This window comes from Microtus oregoni, unplaced genomic scaffold (genome assembly GCF_018167655.1).
Source record: "Microtus oregoni isolate MIOR12 unplaced genomic scaffold, Mior012 000015F_ref0000493, whole genome shotgun sequence".
NCBI classification, from domain to species: domain Eukaryota; kingdom Metazoa; phylum Chordata; class Mammalia; order Rodentia; family Cricetidae; genus Microtus; species Microtus oregoni.
In genome coordinates, this window is record NW_024543074.1 from 25,588,882 (window position 1) to 25,615,691 (window position 26,810).

Here is a 26,810-nt window from a genome sequence, read left to right on the forward strand (position 1 = left end):
GCCTTTAATCCAAGCACTCTGTCTTGGGAGGCAGAGACAGGCGGATCTCTGTGAGTTTAAGGTCAGACCAATCTATAGAGCAAGTTCCAGGCCAGGCTCCAAAGCTACAGAGAAACCCTGTCTCAAAAAAACAAAAACAAACAAACAAAAAACACAAAAAGACCATATAATCCATCTATACTACTTTTGGATATATGCCCAAAAGGAGCCAAAATTAGCATACTGTGGGGATATCTGCACATCCACTATTATCAAAACATTACATGCAAAAAGCCCACTCCAGCCGGGCAGTGGTGGCGCACGCCTTTAATCCCAGCACTCAGGAGGCAGAGGCAGGTGGATCTCTCTGAGTTCGAGGCCAGCCTGATCTAGAAGAGCTAGTTCCAGGACAGGAACCAAAAGCTACAGAGAAACCCTGTCTCGAAAAAAAAAAAAAAAAAAAAAAAAGCCCACTCCATCAACCCCCCAAAAAGACCCTGCAATAACCTCATGGCACTGTCCCAAACTAGAACAAACAGTGGCATCTTCTACTGAGACAAGATACCAGCAAGCACATGTCTTCTGTTGGAATGTAGGGACACAGAAATTATGTGGAGATAGGATATCAAAGCACCTGTCTTTGGCTATATGGCACTATGATAGACGGGTCACAACACTGATACGACCATCACCACTGGGTTCCCTAGGAAGCTGTGGCAGGCCAAGCTCAGCACTGCAGGGTTCATCTATCTATCTATCATCTGGGCACAAACTACTGGCTTATTAGCTGGCAATAGTGAAGGTGAGCATCCTCTATGAAGAGATGTGTGAGAACTTTGTGAAACAGAAGGAAAGGGAGCCTCAGCATTCATTGGCTACTATACTGAGTGCCTATGCTACTCAGCTCTATCTCAGCTGAAACTAGTCCAAAGACACTAAGGCAAAAGTGATACACACATTGGTTCAGGAGTTTCTGCAAGATCAGACTTCTACCAGCACAGCTGGATGCTGGCCTAGGCCTTGATGGGAGAGTCCCTGGTCCGGACAGTAGAACTGAAAGAACACCTTTACTCCTGGCCATCACTTTGTCATCTGCGCTGACCAGGATGGACATGGTGGTAGACTGTGTGTGCCCTTGGAATTGCACTCATATCAAAGCCAGCTCTCTCACCACAGACAAGGTGGTATCTTCGGGATGAAGCCCTGGATCTGATCAGTGTACCTCTAACTAAATCTTCACCCATAGCAGCACTTCAGTGGTGGGTTCTGCATGTTAGAGGGTACCCTGAGCACTGCCAATGCCATTCTGGTCCTGTGCCCAGCACCTATGGCTTCTACAAATCTTCTACTTTAATAAAACTTCCCTTTCTTTTTTTTTTAAATTTATTTATTTACTTATTTATTATGTATACAATATTCTGTCTGTATGCCTGCAGGCCAGAGGAGGGCACTAGACCCCATTACAGATGGTTGTGAGCCACCATGTGGTTTCTGGGAACTGAACTCAGGACCTTTGGAAGAGCAGGCAATGCTCTTAACCTCTGAGCCATCTCTCCAGCCCCAAAACTTCCCTTTCTTAAAAACAAAGTCTCAATATAGTGGCACATCCCTTTAATCACAGCACTTAGGAGGCGGAGACATGTGAATACCTGAGTTCCAGGCCACATTGGTCTACAGAGTGAGTTCCAGGGCAGCCAGGGCTACACTGAGAAACCCTGTTTCAAAAAACAAAACCAAAGGCTCAAAAGGTACCCTAGTTGCTTTTCTCTGTGGAATTTCAGAGTTAAGTAAAAGGGGAACTCTTGGGGAGGTAAAGAGAAAAGGTGGGACTTATGAACAGGAAAGAGGATGGATGGGATCCAAGTACATCACAAGCATGTGTGGGAATGTAACAATGAAATCAATCACTGCATAATAAAAACACACTAACAAATACGTATGTAAAGAAATTTCTTCTCAGTCAGTAAACCAATTTACATAAAGTATTTACTTAAAGGCAGTTTGGAATTACCTGCACTAACTTCTGATCAACACGAAAAGTAACTCATTCTGACCAAAAGTCAGTATCAAATTTACCTTTTGTAGCAAATCTCATGAATAGCCTATTTCCTTTAGCAAGTTTGTTAGCTGGACGAAGATCATTTCTTAACAGAGACTCTTCTTCTACCTGAGACAATGTGTCCAACTTAAGAAAAAGAAAACATTTTCAATGTAAAAATCCAAGCATTTTTCATACTTTTTCTGTAGTTATAATTAAGAAAGTATTCTATTTGTTATACCTATCAGTGTTATAGTACTCGTTCCCCTGGAACCCTCTGAAACCAGGTCTTCTCTCACTACCCTGCCTAAAAGAATAATCTCTATAATTTTCTTTTATCATAAACATTTTTAAAAATTACATGTACTTATATATGTCTGTGTGGGGTTATGTGCACATGAGTGCAGTTGTCTGCAGAGGGCAGAACAGTATTAGATGCTTTGAAGTGGGCAGCTGTGAGACGTCCCACATGGGTGTGGAAATTGAACTCAGGTTTTCTGCAGGCACAGTATACACTATTTTTGAAGCCTAATTTTCTCTCCCTTACCTTTTACTGTTTCATAGTGTTCACAGTGTCTCCTAATGTAGCCTCCAGTGGGGTGAGGCCTTTATTTTTTTACTTGATAGTAGGTTCCCAGAATTTGGTTCAGAGGAAATATCATTTCAATTTTTAACTCAAAATGAGTATGCTTAGCTGGGGACACAGATCGAAGGCACAGCACTTGCCTAGCACCACGCACACACAAAATGAACACACACCAAGATTTCTGACAAACTCTAGCTGCTTTTCCTTACTTTATTGGTTAGGTAACACTTCAAAGTATTTCTTAATAAACCCATTTTTTTCCTTCTGCACAAGTATAAACACTATTCTAAGATTCCAACATGAACTGTAACATTCACACAAACTAAATAGCTGAGAGTCTGCTGCACCTTCAGAAGGTTCCATGTTAAAGCTAGACAGAGAACACAGCTTACTAAGTCTTTAAGTCTTACATTTAAAAAGACAGTAAGCATTTTTTTCTTACAATAAAGCCTCACAGTTATCTTTGCCCTATTACTAACCTCTACATCACTTGAATTCTCATCTTCAACTTCTCCTTCTTCAGTCTCGTCGTCATCTGAACTCTCTTCCTGCTTGTCTAAAATAGAGTGTGAGGGACAAGAAGAACCTTAATGTAACCTCATCTCATAAAATTTAAAAAGCCCAGTGTTCTCTATTCCTATTGACCGGTACCCAAGCATCATAATTTACCTCAGAAACATCTGGTAATGCAGTGTTCATAATGCTCTACTCACAGGCCCAGAATTGGCAAGGGGGCCCCTTTGCATATAGTTACCTTTCTTGTTTTTCTCAGACGATTTGTCTTCACTGGTATCTCTGCTTCTTATCTTATCCTGAGCTGGCAGAGAGCTCATATTGATGAGTGCTCGTGTGGCTGTCATCTCATCCAGCCAAACCACATTACCTAAAATAAAACATCACACATTCAAGTGTAAGTTTTGAGAGCGGATTTAGCATCAGGTTCATTGCCACAGCCTCACTGGCTATATACAGCTGTCAGTCAATGCAAAAAACAGCTCATGAAAAAAGTATAAAAGTGGTGGTGAAATGCCTGATGAACACGGTCTAAAGCTACACTCCCAAACCCAATCCCACAAAATAACTATTCTATGCCTATGAACTGCTTGAAGCCGAATGTGGCAGCACACACAATCCCAGCACTTGGCAGGCGAAGACTAGAGGATTTCCAGTGCTAGACCAGGCTGGGCTAGAGGTAAGACCTACCCCAAGAAAACCCTCCTGGAACACAATGACTGCTATATAGTATTAACAGGTTAGCTGTTTTTCTCCTAAGCTAAGAATAGAGGTTAAGAATAAATAGTTTAGGCCATAATTATTCACTATCAAGATAGCAAGAATGCTTTAAAAATCATGAACAAAAGCATGCTAAACAGAGTATGTGGTATACTTACAGGAGGTATCATCCAACCACTCAATGTGAGCTGGAGGATATTCTTTAAAATAGGAAAAGATATCCTGGGTACTCATCTCATCCACTCCACAAATATAGATGGTCTCCAGTCTCACTTTGGGGATTGCTACAAAAAAAAAAAAAAAAAAAAGAAAAGAAAAAGACAGATTTCTTTTCAACCTGGTATGTATTGCTTGCTAAGCACTTCTTTTCTTTACAATGGTTTAGATAATGGGTCTAGAAGAGGAAGAAACTGCAACAATAATTATTTCAGAAGAACACAAAACAAGATGGCAAGGCCAACTGCAATAATGGTTACCATTGACCTACAATTAAGTAAATGATATGATTTAGAATAGCCATCTATCTAGGGTTCAGAAGAAGTAGAACAATGGTAAAATAAATGACAGTTCTTTCTACAATGCCCCATAGGGTTGGTCATGGAAATTGACGATCTGATTCTGAAATTATATATATGAGAGAAATGCCCTATGGTGGACACTTCAAGAACAGCCTCCACACTCAGATGCTTTAAAGCATGAAAACTAGAAAACAACTACAGCATGGTGCTAGAGTCAAGAAACCCTACAAATCATTGGGCATGATGGTGCCTGCGATTCCAGTATTTGGGATATTGAGGTAGAACAACTGCACACACACACACACACACAGAGAGAGAGAGAGAGAGAACACATCCTAAAAATCAGCTAAAAAAAAAAAAAAAAAAAAAACCTCAGTCAGGTGGTAGTGATGCACATTTTTAATACCAGAACTCAGGTGATCTTCGTGAGTTCAAGGTCAGCCTGGTCTACAGAGCTTGCAGAGCTAGTTCCAAGATAACCAAGGCTACACAGAAAAAAACAGTCTCGAAAAACCAAACAAAACAAAAATGGGCAAAAATGTAAACAAACAGTTTACAAAGATGGAAATATAAACAGCAGATAAAAATATTAAGAGAAGGGCTGATCTTCCTACTAATCTGGAAATTCATATTAAAAGGATACTAAACTAGGTATGGTGATACACACCTTTAATCCCAGCATTCAGGAGGCAGGCAGGCAGATCACTGTGATTTCTAGGCCAGCCAGGGCCACATAATGAGACCCAACTAAAACCAATCAAAAAAGATACCAGCTTCCACTGAACAGTCTTTTACATGAAACATTGTCCAGGTGGGAGGAGTTGCTCCTCCTGCTAGTAGAAGCATGGACAAGGATATTCCAAGGTTAAGAGAATATAGTCTAGCACATATCCTATAAAACCTATGAATTCTCAGCATAAAGTATCTCACACAACAATGTCCAGGGTAACACTACTTAATAATAATCCAGCAGTCATGAGGGCAATAAGTTATGGCTTACCCATATTAAGTATATCATGGTTTACCCATACAATACTATAGAACATAACATAGTAAGAAAGCAATAGACACACACACACACACACAGAGAGAGAGAGAGAGAGAGAGAGAGAGAGAGAGAGAGAGAGAGATTAAATACCAGAAATTCTAAAACATATTGAGTGAAAAAAAAAGTTATCTAAAATTCTTGGGGCCAGGGAGATGGCTCAGTTAAAGCTCTGGCTACAACACAAACTTGAGGAGCTGAGTTCCACCCCAAGACCCCACGTAAGAAGCCTGATGCAGCAGCATGCATCTGTAATCCCAGTCTCTAAAATGAGAAGCAGAGACAGAGCTCAAAGGTCAGCACAGCAGAAATAGAGACACTGCCTCAACAAGGTGGAAGGTAAGAAACTCCTCCCTAAAGTTGTTCTTACAGCTTTATATGCATGCTGCAGCGTGCACACACCCACAAATAAATACACCATTACATAACATCAAACACCTTAAGGCTGTAGAAAAAAGCCTGAGCCAGGCAGTGGTGGCACACGCCTTTAATCCCAGCACTTGGAAGGAAGAGGCAGGTGGATCTCTGTGAGTTCAAGGCCAACCTACTCAGCCTAGTCCCATTCACAACACATGGAAAACACATGTTGCTACAGTTGGTGAAAAAAAAAGTTGACAGTCATGGTCAAAATGGAACTGAGTGCTACCATGAAATACTTCAAGTAGGTTATCTTGTTTAACCCTTTTCATTGTAAATATGTAAGGATGTCATTAAGAATTTATAAATCCCCACATATCTACTACCTGGTTTTAATTCCTTAAAAGATTTCAAGCAGAGACTAATAGAGAAGGGGCTGTGGGCCAGGAGTAATGAGTGGGGAGGAAATGAGGACAGGAGGGATGCATCTGAACAAAACTCAATATGTACATGTATGAACATGACAGAATCCTCTCAATCTGTACAAGTAGTATTATGTTTTTAAATCTCATGAAAATAAAACATCCCATAAAAAAAAGGGCCTCATAACCCCCTTCCTCTTCTGAAGTCAGTCTAACAAGAATTCAGTTCTCATTACTCCTAAGCATGGTTTTCTTTTAACTGATACATTAAAACAGAACATGCTGACTCATGCCTGAAATCCTAGCACTTGAAAGGCTAAAGCAGGAAGTTCACCAAGAATTCAAAACTAACATGGCTTACCATGTTTTCAGAGAAGCCTGGTCTACAGGATAAAGCCCTTTCTCAAAAACAAAAAGTAAAGCAAACACTTCTTTAAAAAAATTACTTCTTTCTGGTATAAACATTCAAATGCCATTCCTTTATACATTTGATATATATACTACATAATTGTTCTCAATAATTAACCTCTCATGCAATTCCACAACCAGATCTTCTTACTCCAAACTATAACTATAACCCATCGACTAACATTTCCTGACCCCTCTATTAGTCTGGTAAGCAGCATTTGACTCTCTACTCCTCTTGACTCATGTATCTTAGATTTCATTCATGGAATCACGTGTTACTGTTTATCTGTGTCAGGCTCATTTCACTTATAATGATCTCTACTTCTACCATGTTGTCACATTGACAGACAAGGTTTTGCTTTTTTTAATAGCTGAAAAGTATTCCATGTGAGTATGTACTACATTTTCTTAATCTATTCATCAGCTTAGGGGGGGATGTAGTTCAGAAATATGGTTTAGCTAATATGTGTATGGCCTCAGCTTTAACCCCTACACCGCAAATGGGCATTTAACTTGATTCCCTGCCTTGAATATGCAAAGTGTTACAATAAATAACAAAATTAACAGGTGTACAGATGTCTCTTCATATATTGATTTTCTTTGAAAATAGGCTTAGAAGTGGTATCCCAGGCCCTATGGTAGTTCTACTTTTTCTTTTTTTTTTTGGTTTTTCGAGACAGGGTTTCTGGTAGTTCTACTTTTTACATTCCCACCTACAGTGTACAAAGGCTCCATCATGGTTTGAATATGGAGTGTACACTATAGGCACATATCTTAAGTGCTTTGTCCTCAGCTTGGAGTGCTACTTGAAGGTTATAGACTACAGTTTTGAGGACGTTGGTCCTAGATAGCAGAAGCAGGTGTTGGGGAGGGGCTTCGAAAGTTATATCCACCTTTGGTCCCAGTCTTTCTCTTTCTGCGCCACACATTCTCACTATTGTGGATCAAGCTTCTGTTCAGAGGGACTGCACACCTGTAGATCTGAGTGTCAGGTGTTTTCTTTCCCCTCCATGGCACTATATATGGAGTCAGCCCAGCTGTGGCAACTGCAGGAATTTTAAGAAACTTGAACTTTCGCCGGGCGGTGGTGGCGCACGCCTTTAATCCCAGCACTTGGGAGGCAGAGGCAGGCGGATCTCTGTGAGTTCGAGGCCAGCCTGGTCTACAAGAGCTAGTTCCAGGACAGGAACCAAAAGACAGAGAAACCCTGTCTCGAAAATCAAAAAAAAAAAAAAAAAAAAAAAAAAAGAAACTTGACCTTTCTTGTCATGACAGACTGTGACCCTCTGAAATCTTGAGCCGCCAAAATCAATCCTTCCTTTCTCAAGCTGCTCTGTCAGGCATTTTTTTTTTTTTTTTTTTTTTTTTTTTGGTTTTTTGAGACAGGGTTTCTCTGTGGTTTTGGAGCCTGTCCTGGAACTAGCTCTTGTAGACCAGGCTGGTCTCAAACTCACAGAGATCCGCCTACCTCTACCTCCCAAGTGCTGGGATTAAAGGCGTGCGCCACCACTGCCCGGCTCTGTCAGGCATTTTGTCACAACAATAAGACAAGTACCTAGTTCCTTTTTCTCCACTCCTTGTTAGTGCTTGTTATCCAATCAAAATGTATGCAGCCATGCCCAATCTTCTGACACTGCAACAGATTTTTCATCTACAGAGTTCGTGTTGGAGAACCATGTAACCAAGTTACAAAACAAAACAGAACAAAATCTCACACCCAAAAATCTCATCATGCATTAAGAAAATGTATAGCTTTGTGTTGTGATACAGTCATAGTTACCCTGGTACACATGTGGCCCACAGAGCATAGGTTGGGTATACCTGAAAAAGACTAAGGGGTGGATGGAGAGATGGCTCAGTGGTTAAGAAAATGTGTTGCTCTTACAGAAGACCCAGATTGGATTCCTAGCACCCACAGGTGCTCTGAGGGTCTGTAGGAACAAGGCATACAGACATACATACAGACAAAACACCCAAAAGACTTGTAAAATCTGAAACAAATTACCAGAAAAAAAACAGAAGGAAAGCTTCTGGTCACTGGACTAGGCTGAGATTCCTTGAATAAGATTCCCCAAAGCACAGGAAACAAAGACAAAACTAAACAGATGAATTACACTGAACCCAAACTTCTTCACAGCAAAGAAAACAATCATCAGAACAAAGAGACAACCTATAAGCTGGAAGAAAATATTTGCAAAGTATACCTCCAGTAAGGAATTAACATCTGTACTATATAAGGAACTCCAAAACCCCAACAGCAAAAGAAGAAAAAAAAATCCAATAGAAAAATGGGCAAAATGTTGGCTAGTGGTGATGCACACCTTTAATCCAAGCACTCAGGAGGCAGCGGCAGGTGAATCTCGAGTTCGAGGCCAGCCTGGTCTACAGAACAAGTTCCAGGACAGCCAAGGAACAAGTTCCAAGACAGTGAAACCTTGTCTCAAAAAACAAACAACAACAATAATAATAAAAAAAAAGGGCAATATTGCTGTGTTTGGTGGTGTAGGTTGTTAATCCCAGCACTGAAGAAGCAGGGAGGGAAAAAAGGCGTTGGGATATGCCAGGGATGGTATGTTGATAGTACACATCTGTAATTCTAGCACTGGGAAGGCAGAGGCAGGAAAATTGCCCTGAGTTCTAGGACATCCTGTTGTACAAGGTGAGCCCTAGCCAGGTCTACATTGCAAGAAAAACATTCTCTAAAAACAACAACAAAAACAAAGAATACTTTCTTGGCTCTTGGCAGTGCAGGCTCATGAGGACAGAGATACCCTCAGGACTTTTTAACCCCAGCAAATACTCACTGGTGAAAGCAGTGCGACAGTGAGCAGAGACTCGTGTAGGAAGGGAAACACTGACTAATTTAACCCAGCGGTTCCTGGGCTTCTCAGTTCCTTGAACTAAAAGCTATGATTTTAGAAGGCTATGATAAGTCAAGAGATGGTTCCCCATAATGTAACAAAAAACAAGACAGAGCCAGGCACGGTGGCACAAGCCTTTAATCTTAGCACTAGAGAAGCAGAGGCAAGTAAGTGGATCTCTGAGTTCAGGGCCAGCCTGGTCTCTTTGGTAATATCTACGCCAGCCAGGACTACGCAACGAGACCCCTGTCTCAAAAGAAAAAAAGGAAACAAAAAGCAACTCCCAATAATGGAAGAGGAAAAGTTTGGGTGTTAGAGAGACTACATATTTGTCCATCTGATAAAATGATTTAATTGAGTCAGACAGAGGAAAAAATAACAAAACTCAGTATCAACACCATCGTAGTATGTACTAACAAAAAAAAATCACAACATGGATAAAAAATAGTTTAAACACAAAAGAAGAGTGAAAAAGAATAAAAAAATCCTGGCTAGACATATTTTAATTTAGCAGAACAACATACATATTAATAGTGGACAATTTTCTTCAAAAGAAGCAAGCCAAAGTCAGACTTGGTGGCACAAGCCTTAATCCCAGTTACTAAGGAGGCTGAAGGAGGACCAAGTTCAAAGTCAGTCTCCATGAGACAGTGACTCAAAATAAGAAAACAAGAACTGGGGATGTAGCTCAGTGAAAGAACACTTACCTAGCATGTGTGTGTGGTTTGTTCTCAAAAGAAAACCAAACTGTCAGAGGCAGTCCACAAGAGATAAGAACTTTGTAACAATCAGGATTTCATGGATGAATGCCAAAGGAAAAGGCCCTCACCTTGCCGCAAGTAATGTCATTGCAAAATAAACAAAACCAAAGAAGGTAGCTAGACTTAGAGCAAGGGATGAGAAAGAGCGGAGTGCTGAGGGGCAACTGCACATTCACTCAGTGCTGCTTACAAGCCAGGCACTGAGGCCATCATCCTGGATGTTCCAACAGGAAAGGAAGATAGCCAACAACAGCGAGTAAGACAATAATTCAAGAAAACCCAAAGGAACAAAGTCAATCCTCAGTCTTAGATTAGAATGATTAAAAATAAAGTCAGTGGCCCTAGTACAGTACGAAAAGGTTCTAAGAACCAACCCTGTTGGTGCAGGTGTGGGCAAGCCAGCCCAGAAATTTTGAGCATGGGAGAGCTGTCTCCTTTACCCATCTCTACCTTGCAGTGACATGGATGGAGGAGGGACCCTCCTCCCATCAACGCCAGAGACAGATGAGAGAGTTGGCCCTGTAGTCATGAGAATAGGAGAGTTATCCATGACCCCCACTAGCTATAACACTTGGGAGAGCAGGCACTGCACTTAGCCTGGGTAACACAATAGAGCCAACCCTATTGGCAGAGGTGTGGGTGAGCCAGCCCCACACCTTATCTGTCATATGGCAGCAAGGACTGGAGAGAGATGTCCTTCCTCCTACCCCCATCAATGCCTGAGACAGGTGAAAAAGCTGGCCCTGGGGTCATAAGAACAGGAGAGCTCTCCCTACCCCTCACCAGCTGCAGCACTCAGGAGAGTCGCTCCTGTACCTTGCCTGGGCAACAAAACAGAGCTGGCCCTAATGGTGTAGGTGTGGGAGCCAACTCTAAGGGCATAAAAGCAGAACTGCCCCTCCCCTTGCTCATTGCTACAAGAGGTGAGTAAGTCAGGGCAATGCAGGAGAGCTCATCCTGGTGGTGAAGGAAAGAACTGGCGGGCGGACCAACCCTACAGCTGCCCAAGCGAGGAAACGGTTATGACTTGGCCCACCCCAACAACTACCCCATCTATGATCTGCTGGAGCACATGAAGGGACCTGACCAACAGACCCAAAGCTGCAGGATCTCCACAACACAAGGCAACAACAGGATATCCAAGAAGAGTCCTAGGGAGGACCCAACACTGATAATGTGGAAGAAACCAGAGGCCTCAAACCAGACTCTTTGCAATGAACACTTGCAAGTAAAGATATATGGTCAAAGGGGTTTATTGCACGACTCACTGTGTCATACTGCAGCTTCTATGACGCGTTTTAATTTTTTCCTTTTTTCTCTTACATTTTGCTTTATGGGGGGGGTACAGGAGTGGAGGGTAGATGCAAAGGGACAGGGGAAATAAATAAGATCAAGATACAAGATGTTAAAGACACATAGACTAAAAAGAAAGAAAGAAAGAAAGAAAGAAAAAAAGAAAGAAAGAAGAGGCTCTAAGAAAAGCCACACTAGCACTCGGGGGGCACAACCTATCAAACACGCACGGGAGAGGGGAAGGGTCAATTACAGTGACAGAAATCGTGATGCTAGACTGCTAGAAAGCAGTATCCTACAAAGGGAAAAGCAGAAATGATGGCCATTCCCAGAAAGACTGGAAGCAAACACACACCAAAATGGCAATGGTGGAACGCGGGTGGCACACTGCAGGTAACTTGTCACCTTACTTCACTTTCCAAATGCTCCTGGTGAGTACAAAGTGACTGTTAAGACATCTAATGAAGACCATGTTTCCAGAACAGCATGAACAGGCCTATCAAAAGCCCTAACAGCCTTCTAGGCATAATGGTATACACCTTTAATCCCAGCACTCAAGAGGCAGAGTCAGGCCAGTCTGGTCTACATAGTGAGTGGACATCCAGAGCTACATAGTGAGACTCTGCCTCAAAATAAATAAATAAATAAACAAACAAACCACAATAAAACGGTGCTGACAGCTTTCTTTTCTCATTAAATGTTTGCTGCAAGAGAGAAAAGGCAAAACTGCTAATCTGTTTTGCTGGGCCACCAATAGCAGAACCAAAACACAAGTGAAAAACAGAGGAAGAACGATTTCCGTGGAGTTAGACCTTCTAGCCCAGAGTTATATCCCAGCATGCTGACTTCATAATTAGACATTAATTTCTAAAAGGGAGCAGGGAAAGAGAAGTGCCTTGAAGCCTTGAGAAGGACTAACCCCACACTGATGGGAAGAGGAGGAGTAAATGACTCCAAAGCTTACCATCAGTCTGAATTTTCATAGCAGCAGCTTATTACGCAGCATCTATAATCCCTTGAGACACCAAATCTTTCCTATAGGAAATGACCTGAGTTTAGGAAGAAAAAAGCCACACTAGACTCATATGGTTTTGGGATTTGTTTGTTTACAAGATTACTAACTCAACAAAATTAAAAAAAAATACCAAGGATGGTGTTCCATCAAGAGTCAATGTGTAAGTCCAAGAAATCAAAAATGTGTCTCTGCAGGAGATGGGAATACACAGTTCATCTCAGCTGACAAGTGGATCAAGAGAAGGAAACAACACTGCAGGTGGAGCAGATGCAGTGAGGGAGACAGTTAAAGAGATAAAGGCACATACTGATAACAGGTGTGATGGTGCAACCCTGTAACCCCAGCACAGCACTCAGTAGGTAGAAGGAAGGCCAGACGTTCCAGAACTCCTGGGCTGAAGACAAGTCTACTACAGTGACTGGCACAAAGGAGAGGATAAGGAGCAGCAAGTCTGTCACTCAATACATATACTGTATCCAGAGTCTACACAGCACCTTAGGAAGGACATTTAAAAACTGGAGACAGGAGACCAGAAAGACATGCATACAAAAGAAAGCTGGTCAGGGTCAAATAAGGCGGCTCACACTAGTAACCCAGAACTTATGAGGATGAGGCAGAAGGACCACCCTGAGATCCGCTGGGCTATCCTAATACCTTGTCTCAAAAGAAAAAAAGAAGGAAGTGAGGTTATATTTCTATCACCTGAATGGTCACTGTATAAATGAGCAAAGTACTGGAAATTCCTGGAGAGCAATGTTTCACACAGGGAAGTATCCTAAGACAAAACTGCCTGCCCTATAATGATTCTCACACAATCCCTGGATGCCAAAGGGCCCGAAATATTGGGAAGGAAGCTGGTTTAAATGACCTAGAAGATCCCTCCCAACATGAAAGCTCTGATCCTAGAAACATGACAAAAACTACTTAGCAGCAAGATATCCAAAAGTAGCAAATCCCTTTTGAAGCAGAACAGATGTAGTCTGTCTCAAGTTGTGTCCCTGAACGCGAGCAAAACAGGAACACAGGCTTTCAGTCAGGCCAGCCTTCAAGCACAGCTCTGTTATATACACAACTGTAGAACCTCAGGCAAGTTTCCCAACCTCTCAGCACCTTGGTTTTCTCATTAGTAAAATCCCCCAGAGAGCTGCTAAAAGCACAAATTAGCCACAAAGAAGAGCAACTGCAACTCAGTAAGCATTTAATAAGTGCTATTGTTGTTGATATTAGTAAGAAAAAAAAATCACATGACACTGGGTGTAGTTTGAGTAGAAAGATAACTTATTTCAATCCCCCTCTCTAAGACTGGCCTGCTCGGGTGACTACTTAGCTGAATGCCAGGTAACTAACATCTACTGGGTGCCTACTATATGCCAAGCACCAATCGAAGAGCTTCAACATTTTGTTAGACTCCTGACATTTCTGTCTTCCAAGAGTTCATAGTGGTTAGACAATCTGTCCAAGTTACAGAGCTACAAAAAGGCAACTGGACTTCAGAACCTTGCCTTAAAACCAATGATTCCAAGTCCTGTCTAATCCTGACTCAGCATTAAAATTATCAAGGAGATACAAAATCAATAGTTACCTCTACGGTTTATCCAACCCCATTTACCCAAATTCTACCTTAAATTCATCTGGGTGGTAGCAGCATTCCCCAGGGTTCAGGGACATCATTTAGGTCATCTTGCCTAAGGCTCATTTTCAGGTTGCACAATAAAATGAGTGATATTCCTCGGCTGATGTTCAGGCAAAGCTACTGTCTTTTAAATGAAATATCTGCATAGCTGAGCATGCTGGCCCACAGCAATAAACTCAGAACTTGGGAGTCAGAGGCAAGAGAATCAGAGTTCATGGCTAGCATGGGCTACAAGTGATTCTGCCTAAAACAAAATAAAAACTCAGCAGAAACTTAAGATTCTGATTGCTTTTCCATATGCAGGATAAATATTCTTGACTAAAATTTAACTCCAAAGCAATCCCATTAATAACATAGGTATTTTATTCCTATTTTGTGGTCAGTAAGTTGTCCAAGTCACAAAAGAACTGGCACTAGATAGATTCCATACGGGTTTGTGACCCTAAAGGCACCAACAGAAGAGGGAGTTTTGAGTACAAAATCAGGGAAACTTCATGGAGGGCAAATGAGCAGAGAAAAAGCATGGACAACTGTGGCTGGGACTAGAAGCCAAAAGGTGCAGTAAAATATGGAGCTTTCACAGCTGAGCTGTGAGAGAAGAGGCCAAGGCCTTCCTAGGCCTACACTGTGCTAGCACATGACTGAGAAGCTATATTCCTGACCTTCACAGGACTTTTCCTCATACTGAGATCCCCTTAGGCCTGGAACTCCACAGCTTGCAAGAAAACTGAGGTCACATTCTCAACTTGAACTCAGAACGCAGGGAGAAGAGTAACCAGTTCTGCACACATACTACTTTGTCCCACTAGGACTGACTAAAAAAAAGTGACATGGTCTAGGACTACGGAATTATATACACATTACATATAAAATAGTCACATATATAAAATTATACCAGTAGACCAAAAATGTTAAAAGTAAGGTTAAGTGTTAGCATAGGGCTGGTGAGACATGGCTTGAAGGTAAAGGCACTTGCAGCTAAGTGTGACCACCTGAGTTTGATTCCCAGGAGCCACAAAACAGGAAAGAACCATCTCCCTAAAATTATCCTTACACCTCCATGCACAGGCTGTGGTACACACACACACTAAAAGAATGTGTTTGTTTGTTTTAAGTAAGGTCTAAGTCTTTAGAGTCAGATAAACCTAGGTTGAAATCCTGGTTCTTTCATTAGTTCTGAGCAATGCATTAAACTTCTACAACTTGTTTCTTGCTTTGTAAATTAATTGTAAAGAAATAAAAAATATTCCTCAGAGGGTTACTGTGAGAAACAAATAGATAACGTGCTTAACCCACTACCATAAGAAAACCCGTTTCCAGCAAACAGCAGCATTCTTTCCCTTATCCATCAGGTATGAGCTTCTGTTTTCATCAACCAGCAGGACTGAAGGGACTCACACAGCACCACAGAGCTTCAACACGCAGTAAGAAGGCTACTTCTTGAGCTCTTTATAAATACCAATATTTGTAAATACAACAGAGAAAGGCCTTTTGGATTCATGGATTTAGAGTAGAGGGTAATAATAAGACTGTAGGCTCACTCCAAGGAAATGTTCCCTTTTTTAATAAATTGCTTTGCTATTGAGTATGGTGTACCCCTATAATACTAGTACTTGAGAGAAGCAGGAAGACTATGAGTTCAAAATTATCTTCAGTTTGAAACCAGTCTGGACTACTTGAGACGTTGCCTCAAGCAAGCAACAGAAAAAGAGTAATTGGACTGAGGATGTGGTGACTTGACTTGCTTAGCATGAGAGCCTCAGGTTTACACCTAGTACCACAAACAAACCAAAAACCCATCACTATCAACTGCCTTGTTGTGAGTTCTAGGCAGCAAAATACCTTAACAAAATAGACAATTGGTTTAAGTCTCTTTGACAATAATTACTGGGAGGCCTGCATGTTCCACGCATTGATATTATCAATAAATGTCTCCACCAATTCCCAAAGTGCTCCAACTGCCCTAAAAGAAAGCTTTGCAGTGGGACACTTCCGGTATTCTTTTTGTTGTTGTTGTTGTTTGTTTTGTTTTGTTTTTTAAGACAGGTTTTTTTAAAAAATATTTATTTATTATGTACACAATATTCTGTCTGCATTTATGTCTGCTGGCCAGAAGAGGGCACCAGACCTCATTACAGATGGTTGTGAGCCACCATGTGGTTGCTGGGAATTGAACTCAAGACCTTTGGAAGAGCAGGCAATGCTCTTAACCACTGAGCCATCTCTCCAGCCCAAGACAGGGTTTTTCTATGTAGCCCTGGCTGTCCTGGTCTTGTAGACCAGGATGACTTCAAACTCACAGAGATCAGCCTATCTCTGCCTCCTGAGTGTTGGGATTAAAGGTGAGCGCCACCACCGCCTGGCCAATTCCAGTATTCTTAAAGGCAAAGAAAGGCTAACTCACTAACATCGTTATGAAAACAGACGATGAGGAGGTGCACAGAGGAGGAGATGCACATCTCATCTTGGACACAACCTTCCCTTGACAATCGCCTTTGTTTCTTTGTTCTAGCTCTAACTGAGAAACATCTGACAGCCTCTCACCTTTACACGGATGATGTCAGAATCCCTTCCTCTTGGGTATGTGGGTGAGGACTGGACATATAGGACAAAGTCAGAAACATGAAATGATGGCAGGGAAAAGTTACCCTTAGAAAAAAGTATGAAAAATTTCCCCCAAACAAACACACTGTACCTTTCTTCATCATGTCTCGGTCCAAGGCTACATTTCTTTGGGCAAGATTTACTTCTGCTCTAAAGTGGAAGCGCTTGGCTCGCTGTTCTTTCTTTTCAATTGCTTCCTAGAAAGCACAAAAAAGTCAGAGATAAAAGGAAGATGAGGAAAATTAAATCACAACAGCAACAAACAGCATGTTGCAACCTTTAAATAAATAAGAAGAAATAAGCAACCTGTGTCTTGAATGTGTTTTACAGTGCACAGCTTACAGTAGCCCTACTGAAATCATCTCCATTCTATCATGGCTTGTGACTGCACCCAGAACATAGTAGGAACTCAATGAACACTTGTTTATAAAATTTTCTAATACTTCATGTATTATCAACAATCACACCAAAAAGTTACAACAAATAACCTTAACTTCTCAATTTTCCTAGTGCAAAAATGGCGATATAAAAATGGAAAGAGGTTTGGAGGAAATATTTCCACTAAGAGCAGATCTGATCCAGTGCTATTTCTAGGAACTCCACAACTACCATTATCACTTCACATTGACTGTGAGCAGGGTAATCACACCTATTACGCTCTTCCACATTATGTCTGCCTGAATGGTCTACCCCCTAAAATCACACCCCCATTTAAAAATACCAGAGCAAAAACACCGTCTCCTCTATTCCAGCCTCATATGCATGGAATTGCCTGTTTTCATTTTTATATGACAAAGCATTGACACTTTGCTTAAAAGCCGTTTAGCTTTGTAGGTTTCTTCCAAGAGCGAAAATAAGTTCAGGTCCAACTGTGATTTTCCGATGGCTCAAGAACCCTTCACTAACTGCAATCGCCTGAAGGCTTAACTAAAGAACATTTGTGGCACTGAGGAAGCAGCAATGATCCTGTTAGTTCCTAACAGTTATGCTCACTTTTACACTGAAGTCTTCCTAGCACCACCAACAACCTACTTTTCTTAGCATGTGTGCGCTATGGTGTGTGCATGTGCAGGCGGGGGAGCAGCTTCCTTAGTGCTGCGATTACAGATGCAAAGGCACTCCTGTGCAGTTTTTCACATGGGTGCTAAGGATCTGAACTCAGGTCTTCATGCTTACACAGCAAACACTTTAGTGACTTAGCCATCTCCCTAGCCAAAATCCTTTAGTACAATTTAAGTATAAAATCTTTTCTCCCAGGTACTTGTTTTATGTACTAGAAAATGAAATGGGGTTAAGAGCAGTGAAGTTCTTAATTACAGTGAGAACATTTTCACTCTGTACTATTTTCCTGACTAGACGATGCTAAGATTTCTTTGGGCCTTTAAGTAATGTGACATAAACTGAGATGGAGAAACTATAAAAAGCCAAGTATGGCATATTTCTTTTTATTTTTTTTAAGCATCCAATATATAGCATTAGTGGCTCTCCCAGAGGACCTGGGTTCAGTTTCCAACATTCACATGGTATAGCTCACAACTATCTGTAACTCCAGTTTCAGGGGTTCCGATAGCTTCTTCTGATCTCTGCAGGTACCAGGCATGCACATAATACATGTAGGCAAAACACTAATATACATACAAAATAAAAAATATAAATGAAGCTGGGAAGCACACATATTTAAGTCTAGCACTCTGGAAAGCAGAGGCACGTGGATCTTTGAGTTCAAGGCCAGCCTGGTCTACAGAGAGAATTCTAGGACAGCCAGGGCTACACAGAGAAACCCTGTTTCAAAAAACCAGAAAAAACACATATATATTTCATATATAAAATTGAAAATTCTGTTTCAAACTGAACTAGACACATTTAAACCAGGAAAAAAAAAAGGTCTAAACTGAATTAAAGCAATGCACTGTTTATTACATGGAGGTATTACAATGAAGGTGGTACAAGGGTAACAGCAATCACTTAGCAAAAGGCCAACATTGTCAGGTGCTGAAAATGATTCAGTTGGCATAGCCCTCAAAGCTTAAACACACACACAACTAGAAAACCCTGTTTTTCTATATTGGTAACCAGTGAGGAATAGACATGTACCAAGGGTTTATTTACATGTTGGGTGCTTTTAATGTTTTTTTTTATTTTTTTATTTTTTTGCTTTTAATGTTTTTATAGATAGTAGAAACAAAGCACATTTTACAAGTGTGCAAATGACATCCGAGTATGCACTGCTGAGGCCAGGGACATAGCATGACTCTGTGGGTAAAAGTACGTGCAAGAAACCCTGACAACCTTGAATCTGGATTCCAGGAACCATTTTAAAAGTCAGACATGGTGGCACATGTCTATAATTCCAGCACTCTTATAACAGAGTGGGAGATAGGAGGCAGAGATAGGAGAATCCCCAGTGTGCAGGCCAACTAGAATAAAGTATGCAGTATAGTGGCTAACAACGAGAGAGAGAGAGAGAGAGAGAGAGAGAGAGAGAGAGAGAGAGAGAGACTGACTCAAAAATAAGGTAGGAGGGAGGTGGAGAGACAGCTCAGCAGTTAGAGGCAGGCAGTAGTGGCACGCCTTTAATCCCAGCACTCAGATGGCAGAGGAAGGAGGATCTCTGTGAGTTTGAGGCTAGCCTGGTCTGCAGAATCAGTTCTAGGACAGGTTTTTCCAAAGCTACACAGAGAAACCCTGTCTCGAAAAACAAAACAAACAAACAAAAAAAGGCACTTACAGTTCTTGCGGATATCCAGGTTCTGTTCCCAATACCCACAGGGCAGCCAGTATTATATGAAACTCCAGTTCTAGGGGATCTGAAGCACTCTCCTGATCTCCTCCTCAGGCACTAGGTCTACATGTGGTACACTTCCACACATGCAAGTAAATCACTCATATACATAAATCTAAAAATAATATTAATACTACTACTACTAATAAAAAAGGTGGATTCAGAAAACTTTCTTAAAAGTGTTTAGATGAAATTCAAAAACCAAGAAATTATTCTATTTTTGCTGCTGATGAATCCTGAAAGCATTAAATCCATAGATACAATCTGTGATAAGATCTGGAGGTAAGAACCATCTGAGCCTGTTTCTAACTTCCATTTGTGTGCTACAGAATAGACACACTCTTAAACAAAGACACACATGCATCAAATACAATAATAAATAAATATTAAAATAAACATTCCCAGTGCAAGCTCTTTCTTGAAAATGGTTAAGCACAGGCATGTAAATACAGTGATTATCTTTTCACGGATACAAGCACACACAAATGTTGCCTGGATGTCTTCAGGATATACAATGGCATCCTTGGGTAGATAGATAAATAAAGATATTTGATAATAATGTGTGTATGTGTGTGTGCATGCGTACACACACACAAGAAAAAAAGAGGCAAAGAATATTTACTACCTGTAAGTCCTAAGGACCAAGTATTAATTTTACCTGCTTATCAAATTGAACAAATCATCATAGCCTGTCTTACCTTGGAGGTAACATCAATTCCAGTGATGAAGCTGCCAGCCTTGTTTTCATATCTTCTGCTTGTGTCCTAACAGAAGAGGAAAGATGAGAAATTCTGGGAGGAAAATCCACAATGAAAGGCAGCCTGACAGATAACTGGCTCTTTCTGAAGTTCTTCTTTTCTAGGAGCCTTCACCTTAACACCTGTGTCACTAGGAAGTCTACCTCTCAAGCTCCACAGTAGCAATCAACAAGTCTTTTCCAGACCCCAGACAGGAGCCTGTTCAAAATAAAGTAATTCTGTCAACTGAAAGTATCTATAGAAATGAACATCTGAAAGCGTCTGTGTCAAAAATAAGATAGTCACTTAGCTCCCCAAACTGGACAAATTCCCCATGAAAGGCCACTAGGTGGAGCAAGTGTCTCCACAAAAATGCGTGAAGTCCTAGCTCTGGGAAAAATACAGCCCAATACAATGGAAAAAAAGAAGGGAAATGCAGAGTGAGGACTGAAACCTCAGCTTTGCATTCAATACCCTGGACATCTCCGAGCCTTGCTTTCTTTTACGCTATCTGTCTTTCTGACTTCTGCTACTTTGAGATTAATAAATCCCAACATTTCTCCAACAAAACAATCTTCTTCCATCTCAAAGACGTTGTGCTTGCTGTCATCCTTGCTAGGAATTGCTACCTTCCAAATGACATGATTGCCCCATCTTGTCATTTGACTATCTCAGGGGACTTCCCTATACATCCTGACACACACTGACGGCTTTACACCCCGCCTGGCCACTGTACTTCTTATCCTATTAACAGGGTGTGTTTTCTTCGTAGTAATTAACACACACACACACACACACAAATATTTATTTACCTGTGTTCCCTGCTAGGACAAACTCTAAGGGGGAGTTTGATCTTAATCGAACACCTAGGATTATGTCTAGCACGTGGGGGGGGGGGGGTTGTGATACATCTATGTTAAACTGAATGAATGGATAGATAACACCTAAGTCACAACTGCAGTCAAATCTAGATGATATAATGTGGAAAACGCCGAAGTTACCAAAGTCACTGCCATTTGTCATCGCTACCTAAGCCTTCACTCATAACGTCAAATGTAAAAGTGAGACTTGCTATCGTGTAATTAAGGGGGGGAAAGTTCACGTTGTGTGTGAAAATCGAACTACCCAGGCCTCAGACCAGCTTTAAGAACAGGGCATGTGACTACCAAGCACAGGCAAAACACTCCTCCTCATACCCACTGTGGTAAAAGACAAGATCAAGTGTCACCGAGCGTCAGAAGCTGGGTCCACCGAGCCGAGTGGCGGCAGTGAAGGTGGTGCGCGGGGACATGACGCCCCTCACTCACAACACGCACACACGAGTGTCTGCGGCTTGACAGGTCTAGCCCTCTCAAGCGAAGAGCGAATGCCAGGTTTAACAGACACGAACTCCTCCGGGGCAGGACCCATCAGGAGACCTGGATGCCAGCGCCACCTAACACTTCCTTTCAGAGCTGCTCCAGGTTCTGTTCCCGCCCGCGGCTCCCTTTTATCTCTAGCGGAACACAGCTCACTCGCTCCGGGCCACCAGCCGGCACCGAGGGGCAGCGAGAGGGAATGTCCCCAACTCTCTCCCAGCTCTCTCGCCTCCTCCAGCGCTCTCTGCACCCATTTCCGGGCGCCCGGGTGTCCTTTCTCTCGCTCCGGTTCTCTCCGGGTCAAGCGCGGCCCCGGCGCTTCGGCGCTCGCGCCCCTCTCCAGGCTCCCGGACCTGCGCCACGGCCGCGACCCGCCACCTCCCCGCCCCGCAAGGGACACTCGCTCGGCGACCTCCTCATCAGCCCCCGCCCCTCGCCCGTACCGGGAGCAGTTCCTTTAGCGAGCGCCGCACCGGCACGATTTCCAGCTCGCCCTCCTCCACCTCCATGGGCTCCGGCTCGCCACGCTCCAAGCCGGACTCCACTTCGGGCGACGACGGAAGTCCCAAAGCCGGGGACCCAACCGGGCCCTCCGCCTTCACAGACACTCGCAGGCCGCGAACGGCCGCCATAGCTGCCAGCCGGCCGCACCACAGAAAGCCCGCCCCTCACAACCCGCCGCCTAGAGTGCCGCCGCCGCTAACCACAGAGGAGAGTCGCCGTCAGCCAGAGCGTCACCCGTTTCTACCAGAAAGCGGTCCTTATCTCTGGCGCCCCCCTTGGTGGCCCGGGAACCTAGGGCCGGCTTGGGGCGGGATTTCGCGAGGAGGGGGCGGGACCAAATGGAGACGGAGGTGGGGCGTCGTCTGAGGTTCCAAAATACCTACACTTTAGAGGACTATACTCCTAAGAACTACAGAGTCATTGCTATGTACTGATTACTTCCAAGGCTTGAACCCGTACAACTCTATAAATAAGATTTTACTCTTACCTTCATTTCACATAGGAGAAAACTGGAGCATAGTTTTCTCAAGGTATAGGCTATTTTAATGATTACCTGGAGCCCCAGCAATCAGACTTCAGAGCCCAGAATGAAATATAATTTGTCGTCTCTTGGCAATAACGTTTACAAAGTTATTTGCGTGGTAAATCTTGTCTCTGTCAATTCTTCCAGTAACTGAGCCATTTTATGTAGTCAAAAATTTAAGCTGGGGCCCAGCATAGGCTTATACGCCTTTAATCCCAGCACTCAGGAGTCGGAGACTGACTACCTCTACGATTACCAGGCCATTCTAGTCTACATTGTGAGTTCCTGACATCCAGGGCTCCGAGGTTGAGACCCTGCCTAAATTTAAGCTGGGCATTGTGTACACGATTCTATGCCCAGCACTTGGGAGAAAGAGGCAAGAGGATTAGAAGTTCAAGGTTATCCTCCAATACATAGCTAGCTTGAAGTCAACCTAAGCTACAGAAGACCCTATCTTAAAGGGGGGCAGCTCCCAGATGGTAGTGACCTACCCAAAGGGCAGAACCAGAGCTTAGACCCTGTTTCTCTCTTGTGGGGGCTCTACCCATCAAAGACTCCTAAGAGTGATTTCTAGTAAGAGTCTGGCTGGGAAAGAAGGGCTCCAGACTTCCAGAAGGTTCCTCTTGACTGTCATAAGTGCTGATTTTGTGTCTCCCCTGTGTCACTTTTAGTTAGCTCTGCGTCCTTTCTAGACACAATCTGACGCTGGAACAGGTGAGACAGAGAAACATAAGAATCAGATACACCAGGGGTGTTCTTAGGCTTGCCACTTAAGCTTCAAGTCTCAGTTCCTTCATCAGAAATAGAATGACACCCGCCTCCAGAGAAGAATGCAAGGGTTAGATTTTATGTGGCTATAAAAGCCAACAGAAATGGTGTGGCACATTCAAGCTTTTCTTAAAAAGGGCCTACACCATGGGACAAAGATGGCATTCCTTACAAGGGTGGCTTTGACTAAATGTAATGAAAAAGTAAGTACAAAATCGGATTGACAGAATCAAATGCATTTTCTTTTCTCCCTTATTTTTTTCTACATTGACGATGGAACCCAGAGACTTGAGCATACTAACAAACCCCTTTACCAATGAGCTATAACTCCAGCCATCTTTTTTTAAACAGGATCTTGCTGTGTAACACTGACTGGCCAGCGCTACTCATTTCCCAGGCCAGGGAATAACCTTGAACTTCTAATCCTCCCACCTCTGTTTCCTGAGAGATGGGATTACAGGCCTGTACCACCTCGCCTGGCTCCCTAGTATGTATTTTAGAGAAGTGTTTCTGTTTGGGATGGCCAGCTGTGGGTGACAGTCACGAACCCCACCATTACACTAGCTCTCTGGGCCTATAAAGTGGGAGGCAGGAGAGGCAGAAGCAGTTAATCACTCAGCTACACAGGCCTCTCTCCCTCCAAAAAGAGTCTTACAGCTTGAGGGTTCAATTCAGAGGGATTTGGCATCACAATTCAAGGAGGCTATAGAGCAGCCACAGCTAGCAAGGGACAGCACGGCAGTCAACACCAAGCTTCCAGGCTGCTACCCAGACAGCCCTGTACCTTTCTCTTCTTGATCACCTAACTTACCTCCTCTGCCTCCCTATCCACAGTGCAGCCTGAGATGAAGAGGAAACAATAGAGAATTTAGGAAGTGGTAAAGAATCATTTTCAAAAAGTTACAGTTATGGGGCTGGGGATATGGCTCAACTGGTAAATTTCCTCCAGGGTCTAAATCCTCAGCACTCATGTAAAAGCCTGGCAAAAGCCGGGCGGTGGTGGTGCATGCCTTTAATCCCAGCACTCGGGAGGCAGAGGCAGGCGGATCTCTGGGAGCTCGAGGCCAGCCTGGTCTACAAAAGCTAGTTTCGGGACAGGCACCAAAGCTACAGAGAAACCCTGTCTCGAAAAAACCAATAAATAAGCCGGGCGATGGTGGCGCACGCCTTTAATCCCAGCACTCGGGAGGCAGAGGCAGGTGGATCTCTGTGAGTTCGAGACCAGCCTGGTCTACAGAGCTAGTTCCAGGACAGGCTCCAAAGCCACAGAGAAACCCTGTCTCGAAAAACAAAAAACAAACAAACAAACAAAAAAAACAATAAATAAATAAATAAATAATAAAAAATAAATAAAAGCCTGGCAAAGAGGTGAGCATCTAAAACCCCAGTGCTGGAGGAGCAGGGCTAGGCAGATCCCTGAGCTCACTGACCAGCCAGCCTGGCTGAATCTGGGAGTACAGGTTCCTGTCTCAAAAACTAAAATGAAGATAAGATAGTTCAGTAGTTAAAAGTACAGAACGTTGGTGGGGGGGGGGGGCTTAGGGAGGGACAGTCAGTGAAATCTGGAACTACATAGTACTGACACCTCAGAGGCCTAGTCCAGCCAGACCTCTACTTGTACTGACCACGTACATCTTCAGTAGGAGCTCAGAACCCAGCACCATCTTCTACCTGGCTCCCCAGAGGGGATACTGTGTGTTTGCACTCAAGAAGGCAAAGGCTGTGTGGAGTGTGCTCATCTGTGTACAGTGAAGGTAACCCTGGAAATGTGTCCCCTGGGAAAGTCGGAACCCTCTCAGTAGTTTCTAGCCCCCATCCCCAGCTGAGCCACCATGTATCCTGAGTGGATGAGGAAACAGAAACCAGGAGAGGTTCTGCAGGATTCAAAGCCTGCAGACATTCACATTCCCTGGTCGGCATCCGGGCTCCCCAAGGCACACTTAACTGCCTCCCAAACCTTTAACCAGGCCCACTGCTGCTGGGGCTCAGTTCCCCTATGTGGTGGAGTAGTTTCTAAATCTGGGTTTCCCAGATGTCTTTGCATGTGTAGGGTTTACAGTTCTGGGAGCTTGTGTGGAAAGGCCTTGGCGGCAGGGGGGGGGGGGGGGTTAAGTGAGCAAGAGATGCAGGCTCTAACCTGGCACTTTCCTAAATCACTTTTCTCTGGGCCTCAGTTGCCCACCAGCATGCATGCTGAAAGGATCAGACTCATGGGAAAATCACATCAAGCACCTGTGATTCTTTCTGAAGCTCCCAGGACCCAGTAGACTTTGACAGGCAGAGGTGAGGGTATGGGAAAGGCAGTACCCTGGTGGGGAAGGAAGAGAATAAAGGGTATGTGGGGTGGGGGGGTAGAACCTGTGAGTCAGCAGAGCACCCAGAGAGCCAACAACAGGCCTTGGATACCAGAGTGGGACTCTTACTAGGCAGCTAGCAAGGATAAGGGCTGGAGACCAGTGAGGTGAGAGGTAAGGGTTGAAAGGACAGGGAGGGAATGGGAACAGAACCCACTTACTTGTGTGGTATATGACAAACTCTTGTCTGGCCAGCATCACTCCTCTGGAGAAGGCCTTGTACTTACTGTCCCTCACAGGAGCATAAAATGACTAGGAAGCAGCCAGGAATATTAAAGAAAATATTAATATTTTCTCAGGTGGAAAAACTGATCATCAACTTGAGGCAGCCTCTGGCTTGGTCATCTTCTTGCCTTCAGCAATCATCAGTCTCTGACTTCGCCAGCTGCAAGTTGATAGCTGAGCAAACAGCAGCCTTGTGGGGCCTGCTGGACAATAACCCCCAGGTCTCCCCACAAGGGGCTCATTTAGTGAATATTTATTACAAACTAGGCTTTTGAAACAAGGACTCAATTTACTATCACAAAAACTCCATCAAGGTGCTGATACTATCTTCACTACACCAATACAAACAAAAGCTCCTTCAACGACCTGCCAAAGCTGCGCTGGTTATTAGGAAGTGCGGTGGTTTGAATGAAAATGACCCTCCAAGGGGAGTGGCACTATTAGGAGGCGCGGCCTCGTTGAAGTAGGTGTGGCCTTGTTGGAGGAACTGTGTCACTGTGGGTGTGATCTGTGAGGTCTCTTTTGCACAAGCTTGGCTCAGTGATACTTAGTCTACTCTTATCTGCATACTAACAATGTAGCAGTTCCTCCTACAGCACCCTAGCTACACAGACGCCGCCATGCTCCCCACCATGATGATAATGGACTAAACCTCTGAAACTCTAAGCCACCATCTCAATTAAATGTTTTCCTTTATGAGTTGCTGCGGTCATGGTGTCTCCTCACAGTAATAGAAACCCTAAGAAAGACAGGTAGGTAGCCAAATTTGTGTTCAAGCTCAGGGCTGTCTGACCTCAAGAATGACA

The 26,810-nt window shown here is 43.2% G+C and overlaps 1 protein-coding gene across 1 annotated transcript in view; it reads right to left on the reverse strand.

Moving 5' to 3' along the window:
- Ncbp3 (nuclear cap binding subunit 3) overlaps positions 1-22,309 on the reverse strand; it is a 34,337-nt gene extending 12,028 nt beyond the window's left edge. Inside the window, exons 1-7 of the mRNA XM_041664485.1 lie at positions 22,074-22,309; positions 20,234-20,299; positions 16,845-16,950; positions 3,995-4,120; positions 3,358-3,486; positions 3,083-3,159; positions 2,056-2,164 (exon numbers count right to left, since the gene is read on the reverse strand). Coding sequence (XP_041520419.1) covers positions 2,056-2,164; positions 3,083-3,159; positions 3,358-3,486; positions 3,995-4,120; positions 16,845-16,950; positions 20,234-20,299; positions 22,074-22,262 — 802 coding nt within the window. The 5' untranslated portion in view covers positions 22,263-22,309. The remainder of the gene's footprint in view (positions 1-2,055; positions 2,165-3,082; positions 3,160-3,357; positions 3,487-3,994; positions 4,121-16,844; positions 16,951-20,233; positions 20,300-22,073) is intronic.
- Between the last annotated feature and the right edge of the window lie 4,501 nt (positions 22,310-26,810).